This window comes from Lathyrus oleraceus, chromosome 1 (assembly GCF_024323335.1).
Source record: "Lathyrus oleraceus cultivar Zhongwan6 chromosome 1, CAAS_Psat_ZW6_1.0, whole genome shotgun sequence".
Taxonomy (NCBI): domain Eukaryota; kingdom Viridiplantae; phylum Streptophyta; class Magnoliopsida; order Fabales; family Fabaceae; genus Lathyrus; species Lathyrus oleraceus.
In genome coordinates, this window is record NC_066579.1 from 162,614,244 (window position 1) to 162,625,258 (window position 11,015).

At 32.7% G+C, this 11,015-nt stretch overlaps 1 protein-coding gene across 1 annotated transcript; it reads left to right on the forward strand.

The window, feature by feature from the left end:
* Window positions 1-6,756: 6,756 nt before the first annotated feature.
* On the forward strand, window positions 6,757-8,716 carry LOC127115567 (probable pectinesterase 53). The gene is made up of 5 exons (XM_051047082.1): window positions 6,757-7,127; window positions 7,286-7,475; window positions 7,613-7,813; window positions 8,004-8,242; window positions 8,341-8,716. Exons 1-5 carry the CDS (start codon window positions 6,802-6,804, stop codon window positions 8,492-8,494), a joined length of 1,110 nt encoding a protein of 369 aa, XP_050903039.1. The 5' UTR covers window positions 6,757-6,801; the 3' UTR covers window positions 8,495-8,716.
* Window positions 8,717-11,015: the final 2,299 nt, after the last annotated feature.

Here is an 11,015-nt window from a genome sequence, read left to right on the forward strand (position 1 = left end):
AGTAAACCTAGGAAAGAACATGGTCTCGCGACCAAAGAGGATGAGTTCGGGAGTCGGTTATGCGAAGGGAAGGTATTAGCACCCCTACGCATCCGTCGTACTGGACGGGATCCACGCACAAAAGGAAGGAAAATGGTTGCTAAAACACTGCTCAAAAACACACTAACTGGCTGAAAGAGACACAAGAAAACAGACAAAACTGAAACTGACTCGGCAGGACATCGTATCCTGAGCCTACTTAGTCTATCAGGCATAGACATCAGAGTCGAAGTAGTTCGGACTGGGGAAACGACACATGCTCGCTAGGATATCGCATCCTATGCATACGTATCTCCTTGGACGAAGGAGAATCAGAGCATTCGTAGCTCGGCTGACACACACACAAACAAAAGCAGGCAAAGGCAAACGTGGAGCCTGAATGCCAATCGCTGGACTTACATCAGCATCCGAACCAGAAAACACACACAAAAGGGGTTAAGACACAAAGGTTGAAAAAGAAAAAGGGCGCCCGGAGAGATCAGCTCAATCTCCTGCCTACATACTTCATCTGGTATGAAGATCAGGGCGATGTAGTTCCCCTACGCAGGGACAAAGGATCTAGCCTAACCAGATAACAGAGGGAGACACAACTCTAGGGAGACTACGACTCGAGCCTAGATGTTGTCATGCAAAATCAACCCTAAGTTAAGGTTTCTAGCTAACTGGCACCGGAAAAAGAAGGGTCTCGATTGCAACTAGGGCAAGAGAAAGGGAAGGTCTCAATCGCAACGAGGGCGAGAGAAGAGAATTAGTGTTAGTTGTTAGTCAAACTCGACAAGACATCGCATCTCGTGCCTACGTATCTCATCTGGACATGAGAATCAGAGTTGCCGTAGTTCGGCCAAACTATTTCTGTTGGTTTGTGTCTTTTAAGTGGACAACGTCACTGCACAATCTACCTGATGCTCGACCTTTGGAGACTTACTCACCTGTAGTAGAAGGAGTTAACGTATCCTTAAGAGGGGATAATGTTTGTTTGTGTTTTAGGAAAGCTCAAGCAAGAAAGGAAGTCCTATACGAAGGAACCGTGCTACCTTAATTGACATCCAAACGAGACTACGCGGAGTCTAACAAACCTAGGGGATACAATCACACCCCACAAGCACACACAAGCACATACAGCATAAAATAAACACACCAACAAGGGGCTCAAACATCAAGGCTAGGTTTTAGTCGAGGGGTCATATCAACCTCAACAAACAAACCTCTGGAACGGGGTAAATGGTGCTCTTAACCTTGCCATTGAGGGGCTAAGGTGAAGCAGATGAAAGGAGATGAGGGGTGTGCCTCATTGCTCTTATCCCTGGCCAGGGAGAGCATTTGACAAGAATGTGTGGGTTCAGAAAGTGGGAACCCTTCTACACATTTGATACTGACTCAACTGTACAATTGTACAAGATCTTGGGTTTGTATCTGCAATGCATCAACACAGTGGTGTGAGCAAAGCAGATGACACACAGAATAGCAGGGGATAGATTGCTTATCCCTTGAGTTCTGCCAATTGCCTCTTCACTTAGGAGGTCTTTGACTATGTACAGGGACAAATTGTAAACATACACAAACATTGCCTCTTAAGGAGGACTTCAGACAGTTGCCTGGCCAAGTAACAGGCCAGGTCTTCCAGACTACATGAAGATTAGAAGTATACCTCAATGCAAATTGCTTAATAAGCAAAGCAAAGCAAAAGTTCACAAGGAACTGAGCAACTAAAAGCACCTGAAATAGTCAAGCAGACATTAGTATGCAACTTCAAAATAAAGCAAAAGGAAACAGACATCAACAGTTAATCATAAGCAAGTGAATGTGCAAGGCACAAGGCTCAAGGCATGTGAGCCAAGCCACCTACAAAACAAACAAGTTAATCAATGATATTCAAGCAAGCTCAATCAAAAAGAATTGGTCTCATTGGTCATTTGTTGGTCAACCTGAAAACATGAGCTCAAAGGTGAGTAACAGGACCACTAGGGCAAGCCTAGGGTCAAAAAGGGATGAAAAGATCACAACAGCAAAGGGCAAGCATCCAAAATCATGTTCAAACAATCAAGAAACAATACCAATTGGTTTTACATTCATATCAATTATCATCATCATTTCATGAACAATTTATGTCAAAGCAATGCAAACAGAAGCTCATAGGGGTCAACAGCAAGACTTGCATCAAAAGCAATCTCAAACATTTCCAAAAAATACCAAATAAATCATGGTCAATCACAACCCACAGCATGGTAAGCATGTCAAATTTCATCTCATTTGGACAAGTGGAAGGCAGTCAATGAAAATCAGAAGGGCAAGGCAATTTTGAACATGCTCAAAGAAGTCAACCAAACATGCATCAACTTGAAAAATTCATAAATCAGAGATGGCATAAGATAAATGAATGGGACTAAAACCATGGCAAAGCTTAGGATATCTAGTAATCTCATGTAAAATTTCATGTCCATCTAATAAAGTATGAGCATTTCACAAAACAAATGGGCACAAGTGTCACACAAGGTCAACATTTTGGTCAAACAGGGGAGAAAATCTCAAACAATTAGGAAATGCCACAAATAATTTCAAGAAAAATCCCATGTGAACTAGACATACAAGAGCTCAATCATGCAAAAATTCAATCCATTTTGAGGTCAAGAAGCATGGTTATGAAAATCAACAAGTTGCACATCAATGGTGTGACACAAATTGTCACACCCTACTTCAAAAATTCATAACTCACAATCCAGATAAGATAAATTCATGATCTTTATACCAAAATCACCATAGAGATGTCTAGTTTGTGCACAAAAATTTTCAAGGTCAAAGGATAAAGTATGGCTATTTCACAAATGATTTGGTAAAATGTGCAAAATGTGGATACATGTTACAAACCCTAATGCCAAATAAAATCCCTTCATCACAAAAATTTGGAAAAAATATGACAATTAAGTAGAGATCATGATGAAAAGAATGCAAAAAAATCCCATGGAAATTGGACTAAAAACAAAGGAGTTATGATTTTTCAAAGTTTGTGATCAAAAGTGAAATTAAAATGAAAAAAACAACATATCTCAATATGTCACATGCCACGCCAGTGGCAATTTTGTAATTCCCAGGGTCACTTAACTAAACGATGCGTTTAGGCACGGCAGATGAAATGTTTTCATTGGTCAGTATGGGCTACAGGACCATGCAACGCGTGAGATTCAAAATTCTGGGCAAGGCAACATGAACTAGGGTTTCTGGGAACAGTACACAACCTTCATCTTCCCCAATCGATTCAACAATTTTTTTTCTCCAGAATTTGCAATTGGATACACCAAACGACTCAGCAAGCAACAAGCAACATGAATCCATCATTTATTTCAACAAAATCAAACCACACATCATGAATCGAGCAAGAAATCATTTCAACATCAAACTTAAAAACAACATATCTTCACAAATAATCAACCATTTTCTTCAACTCAAAGCTTATAATAACCAGGGCAACAAGATCTACACATTGCATATCATGATTTTGAGAAATTAGAGATTCGTGTTCTTACTTGTTTTTGAAGAAATTTGAGAAGCAGTGGTTGTTTGGTGCTGCAAGCTTGAAACAGGTGCTCTATAACCCTCCAAATGGTGAATGATGCAAAGGGCTTAGCTCAAAGAAGCTTGTAATAGATGCAAACGATTTCTGCCATTAGAGGAGCTTTGAAGAAACAGTCGAGCAACAGCTGCTACAGATGGTGTGTGATGGTTGCAATAGGCTCCAAATGGTGAGTAATGAGGAAGCAAACAAAGCCAGGCTCGAGGGTTTCACAATTTCTCAAGAAAATTTCAAATGTGCAAAAAATGGAGATTTGAGAGAGTGAGAGAATTTTGTTGGTATGGAGGCAGCTAGGGTTGCAAATGACAGAAAAAATGAGTTTATATTTGCTGTTTAAGGTTGGTTTAATGAGAGCTAAGCACAATTTTGTTTAATGAAGCCATTTGCTAATTTACCACTTTGGTTCCTATGGTGAGGTGTATTGGTTAGTGCACGAAATTTGGGCCTTCCACAAGTCCCAAATGACATTTCAGATCAATTTTGAATAGCCAAAATGGTTGGAAATGCCTAAATCAAAAGTTCACTTTTATACCTCACTTAAAAATAATTCAAGTAAGTCAAAAAATGCCATTTTGATCCATAAGGTTTTGGTACATGAAGGTCACATTTTTGGAAAGAGGAGGTTAAATATGACTTGTTGGAAAAAACCTCACCAAATTTGGCCAAATGGTTTGAGAGATATGGCCTTTTGAAGTTCAAGAATTTTTGAAAATGAATTGATCATATCTTGCCAAACATACATGGGAATTGAGAGTTTTTGGACTTTTTGGAAATGGAAGAACAAGATCTTCAACTTTCATGTTGGGAAAAAATTCTTTTGAAGCTTGTATCATGATGTAAGTTTGGGATCAAGAAGTTTCCATTTTTGGCAGTTAAAATTACAGGTCCAGTTTCTATTTTTGGAAATTTCTAATTTGGCTTCAAATTCTTCAATGATGATGTTTGCCATGATATATGAGGCCTATTTGGACATGACTAAGCTCTCTCAAACCAAATCCATCCATCAAAACCATAAAATCAAACACAATTGACCAAGTTTGACTTTTTAGGGTTTCTGACCGACTGTGCATTGACTGATGACTTCTGAGCATCCAATCCTTGACCAAAACACTTAAAAAGGATCCCCAAGTCATGTGAACATGTTGGACCAACCCTAGGGCCTTGGCTCAATGAAAAACACACTTGCTTGCTTGACTGACTGATCTCCTGACCAGTTTGACCTAGTTTTTCTGACTGGCTTGCACTTGAGGCAAAGGGGACAATGCAATGCTATGCAGTGGACCATGTTATGCTATGACCTAATATGAGTATGTATGTACAATGATAGGTGCAAATTTGAGGTGCTACACAGGTCTATTGTGATTACAACTAGCTTGCCACAATCTTCGTGGAATTTCATCTTCAGTTGGATGAGGGAGGCCACCCCGTCTAGAGTTTCTAAGAATGGCCAACAATGAATGTGGACGAGGATAAGAATTGTTGAATGCTACAAAGTTATGACCTTCACATAACTTCAATTCTTGGTTTCTTAAGTCCAACTTTGTGAAGATTTTGACGTATATCAAGTTGCAGTAACTTCTTTCATCAATGAGGATCCCTAAAACATCGTGATTAGCGATGGTAATGGTAGTGATCAACCAAAGCGTTTTAGCTGATCCATCCACATTCTTGTGGTATTGGTACCCTAAAATTGGTTTGTCGCTCTTTCGCTTCTCAATTACCGACGCTGATTTGACTGTAGAAAATTTTCAATATTTTTAATGATTGACTCAACAAGGTCACATATTATGAACATCATTAAACGTAATGAACTTGGATCTTAAAGCATATCTTAGATCTAAAGCTTAAATAATTTTATTTTATTTTAGGATCATATTGTAATTCGTATATTAGTAGTATCTCTCTTAAAACTAAAATTTATATTCATAAACTTCTAAAAAAAAGTTTTTCAAACTTCACTTTATCAATAATTATTTAGAAAAGTTCATCTAAAATAGAAAACATATTTTTCAACTTCCATAATAGATTATGATTGTATATATAATCAAATAAGAAGCATTTCTCTTCGTATAATTAATTATATACATGATATAATTGATTATAAATTAAAGCATTATTCTTCATATAATTTAGTTGTAACCATAGCGTTGTTATGGATTAGCTTAGTGTAGAATAGTTAATTCCAACCATGTTACAATGTTGTCATGAGATGGCTAAAATTTAGTTTTCCTCAACACTCACATATAGTATTGAACTTCATAAATATGATAGAATAAAAGTTTATTGATTTTTAGTAAGATGAAGAAATTATATTTCTTTAATAATTTATAACTGAAGATGCTTTGGCGACATACAATCCAAATATTAAGATGAATTAAGATAATATGGATTTCAAGTTTATTTTTAAAATGCTTGATTGATTTAATTTAAGTTTTAATTTTAAATTTAAGAGTTTTTAATATGTTTAGGTTGACGAACTGATAAAAAGAGGAATAATTTTAACATGATATTTTAATTGAAGCTGTTAAAAAGGGTAACAATGAATTAATAGTGTGGCATAAATTAAGTGATATAAATAAAATTTTATATCATTTATAATTTATTTTTACTTAAATATTAATATAAAATTATTATAATAAAAACAAAATTTTCTAAACTAAAGCATAATAAAAGTTTAAATTATTTATTTTTTTATAGAACAAATATTTAAAACTATAACAATAATGAAAGGAATCTAACATTGGAAGAAAGTGAATTTTGAATAATTTTACTATTAAAAGAAATTAATTGTGGATAAATTACTACTTTGCTTAAAATATAGTTGTGGCCATAGCTTTGTAATTGGGTAGCTTAGTGTAGAATAGTTAATTTACACTAATGATTGGTTAGAGGATGTTAGAATCGATTTTTCTTAGTTTTCTTCAATACTCACAAATAGCAAGAAATTCAATTTAGATGATATTATATTTGTTTCCATATAATGATATTGAGTTTAATAGTTTGTTTTATTTATTTAAGAATAAAAAAACAATTGCTTAATAGTTTGTTTTATAATGATATCTTAAAAATGAGTTTTATTAATTTTAGCTAGTATTAATTAATTTTGCTTGTTAAGGTCTTTTGCTACTCCTATATATATAATACTCTATGGATTCATCCATGTGTATTTTAAATTCAAAAAGAAAAATTACAAAATGATCTTAATGAGAACCAACTTTGATGTGAAGTTTTTTATTTTTTTAGGGTTCTTCTTGTTTATATCTGTGTCCAAGTCTACACATATCCTCAAGGATGATTTTGAGGAATGGTTAAGTTTCAATCTTGAAAATCATAAGGAAGAAACCAATTTATTACAACAAAATGTTGATTCGAAGCTCAGAGAAGCAGAGAGTCAGAAAGTTATAATAAGGGTCAACAAAAATTCACAAGCAAATTTCAAGACAATTAAAGAAGCTTTAAACAGCATTCCAGTGCCTAACACAAAGAGAGTCATTATCTTAATTGCTGCAGGAGTTTATAGGTATTAATTACTCAAAAATATATGACCGCCTTTGAATCTTGTCCATATTTTTAGTGTTTAATTATTGTTGATAGATACAAATTTTCTTTTAGTTAAATTAAATTGAAAATATTATTGTTGATGTTAACTAACTTATTACAATGTTTTATTATTTTTAGGGAGAAAATTGTGATTCCAGAGACACTACCTTTCATAACATTTTCAGGGGATGCAATGAATCGAACTGTTATTACGTGGAATGATTCATACTCTACTATTGGAAGTGATGGTCATCCGTTAGAGACATTCAATAGTGCAAGTGTTGCTGTGAATGCAGATTATTTTGTGGCCATAAATATTGTATTTGAGGTACTAAAAAATAAATTAGCTCTATATATTTTTTTCTCATTACGTTATAATTATATTTCATCTTTTTGTATTAACTGTTAAAAAGGTAACGTGAAAAAAGATAATTATTAACTAGATTATGTTATTTGTTAAACCAGAACACTGCTTCATATTCTAAATCAAAGGTGGAACAAGCGGTTGCATTGCGAATTTCTGGAAATAAATCTGCTTTCTACCATTGCGAGTTTTATGGAGTTCAAGACACATTATATGATCACAAAGGGCTTCATTATTTTAAAAATTGTCATATCCAAGGCTCAGTTGATTTTATATTCGGTTTTGGAAGGTCTCTTTATGAGGTATTCTTGCATTTCAATTTTCTTCTATTTTTACACGTCTTTTTGAACAATAATTTTTCACTACTAAATCAAAACATGAGCTTGAAAATGGCTTCACATCAATCAGTTGAGAACATTTTAAAAAAAAGCATTATTCATGTTTATGTCATCATAAAAAATGGTTGAATCATTTTGTTCAATTGGTGTCTAGGGTTGTACTCTAACGTCAATATCCAAGAAGTTGAACTACATCACAGCTCAAAAGCGCTCAACTTTGTCATTGGATAGCGGATTTTCTTTTAAAAATAGTTATGTAAAAGGTATTGGAGAAGTTTATCTTGGAAGACCTTGGGGAGAATATTCAAGAGTTATTTTTTCTTATACCTTTATGGAAAAGATTGTTCTCCCCCAAGGTTGGGATGATAAATTTGGTAGTGATAAACGCAACATGTAAGTATTACACAAATCACATGCTTCTCTTTATAGAAATTATTATGTAAACACATTAATATCTTATTTTATGCTTTTGTTTGTGTAAATAAATGCAGAACAATGTTATACTATGGAGAATACAAATGTAGCGGGCCTGGATCCAATTTTTCAGGAAGAGTTCCTTGGGTACGAAAACTAACCGATCAAGAGATTCGACCATTTGATGGAACTCATTTCATACAAGGAGATACTTGGCTCACTACTCATTAACATAATAATTATCATATTTTTATTACTTTCTACTATCTGATCTATAATAATAATTTTATCACATGAATTTACTACTAAAAAAAAGTAAATGATGTGTGTGAATGTAGTAGTTATGACCACTTTTTTTATGAATAAATATATAAAGAAATTAAAAGATCAAATGTATCTATTCTTCATTTGAATACAAAATTATTGATATTGGTGATTGTAGTATTCCTATTTCATTTTGTGGGATCAATTATGAGCAATAGTGACAGGTTGTCGAATTCTTTATAGCTGTGTTTTTTTTCTTCTTTTGATTAATGGATTCAAATTTCCATCTTAACCTTTTCTACAACTTGGGCTTAAATACCCCATAAACAAAATTTAATATCTTTTAAAAGAATCAATATCCAACAAATTAATCTTGGTTTAACATCCTATTTATTCATCAATTATTTTATTGTTGCATGATTTGTGTAAATTATAATTTTTTATACTATTAAGTATTGTATAAATTTATCGGCAAAAAATACTACAACTAAAAGTTCCTTATTCGTGGTTCCATAATTTATTCGGACTTCCTTCAAGTTTTCACTTGCACAATGGATAAAATAGACTTTCTTTGTCTTTTCTCGGTCCTAAGACAAAACTTAATATGAAATTGTTAGCATCACACATTATCTCAAAAGAATTACTCTAGTTAGGAGGTTGTATAATTGGTGCATAGATCGGCGCTTCTCTTAATTTGCGAAAAAAATTCATCAAATACTCATGTCTTTTACAATGCTATGATTTCTCTATTTACTCCACATATGAATATTTTTTCATGTAGACAGTAGATTTCTATCAAATAAAAGCGCTTAATCTAGAAATACTTTTTATTATCGCTTCGGAATCATCTATTTTATTCATCCTTAATGAGTTTCAGGTATATACATTAGGCTTCATGGCCGTCTATTTCATTCAAGTCATCTAGTTCATTCATCCTTAGAACAACTCACTTTAAAGTATTATTTCTATCATGATGTAGTTAAGATGTGAGACCTCTTATTAGTAAACATTATTAGAGGTTCTAGGTTCATAGTGAATGGTCTGCATCTATTAGGTCGTATCATGTTATGAAACAACAGTTATATTGTTAAACAATTATTAAATAGAATTCTCAAATTTTATTAGTATAGTGAATAACTCCTTATTTTAATTCATCATATGAATTGTTCTCAATTCTTTCTTATGAACATATATAATCTCATAATAATTAATTTAGTTAAGTCAAATTCAAAAAATTAACATTTTAATATTTCATTTATTTCTCCATGCCTTATTAATATTAGACTTAAATTCATTTTTGGTCCCCCTAGTTGATGTTTTTTAATTTTGAATTAATTTTTTGGTCCTTAAACTAAAATTCACCTGGGATTTCCATGGCCGCTCTCCATTTGTCAGTCTCATTAATGACATGACATGGGTATTGTACTGTCACGTTATATTTAATTAATATTTTAATTTATAGTATTAAATTTTAGTTTTAAAAAACAATTAATTTAATTTTAGTTTTAGTTTTTAAAATATTACAATTTTTAAGTATGTTTTTGTTTTAATAATTAATTAACACAATAATGTTTTGTAAAGAAATCGATGTGAGACTTCGAGTTTTGTCTCTCCCATAGTTACTTCTCTTGTTTCTCATATGAACTTCATCGTATGAATTGTTCTCAATTCTTACTTCTAAACATATATAATCTGATAATAATTAGTTTAGTTAACTCAAATTCAAAAAAACTAACAAATTCATATTTAATTTATCTCACCATGCCTTATTATTATTATTATACATGCACCCCATGTTATGAAAAACCTACATTATTCGATATTATTCTTGATGAGTACTATATTTTAGAAAGAAAATAACCTAATATTCAATTGAAGGATTTTTTTGAAGTTTGACCTCACTGAATTGTGTATCTTATAAACACACGTACAAATATGCATTTCATGCATCACATACATTAAATAATACAAAATTTAGTAATGCGATTATGACAACCTAAAACATAAGAATTAACTAAACTATTTTAACACAACTCTTTGACTCGCGAGCAAGCTTCTCAATAGTAAATACTCATAAGTTGATCAATTTATAAATATTAACGCATCAATACTTGATGCTTTTTGAAATTCCTATAGGAATAACTCTTGTGTCGTTACAAACTCTAATCGTATAACTCTTGAGAACACAACTCTTGTGTCATTCTTAAATCCTAATGCAAACATGCTCATACAACCAAAATATAATAATCGATTATTCAATATTACTAATCAAAATGTAATTACTTCATCATACAAATATCAGATTTCGAAGTAGAATGACATTGATCATTCAAATGTATAACAATCATTACACTAATTGAATCGACGAAACAAAAATATATATTGAATACTCTGATGTTGCATTAAATATTTTCATATCATATATAAATTGATCAATCATATTTGTACGACTTATGGATGATCGAAGTATCTCTAATTCACCATACAA

Bases quoted from the DNA above. Each gene is read 5' to 3' on its own strand.
- LOC127115567 (XM_051047082.1), top strand. From the start codon at position 6,802: ATGATCTTAATGAGAACCAACTTTGATGTGAAGTTTTTTATTTTTTTA. The intron at 7,128-7,285 runs GTATTAATTACT...TATTATTTTTAG, and splicing joins ATTGCTGCAGGAGTTTATAG to GGAGAAAATTGTGATTCCAG. The intron at 8,243-8,340 runs GTAAGTATTACA...AAATAAATGCAG, and splicing joins GGTAGTGATAAACGCAACAT to AACAATGTTATACTATGGAG.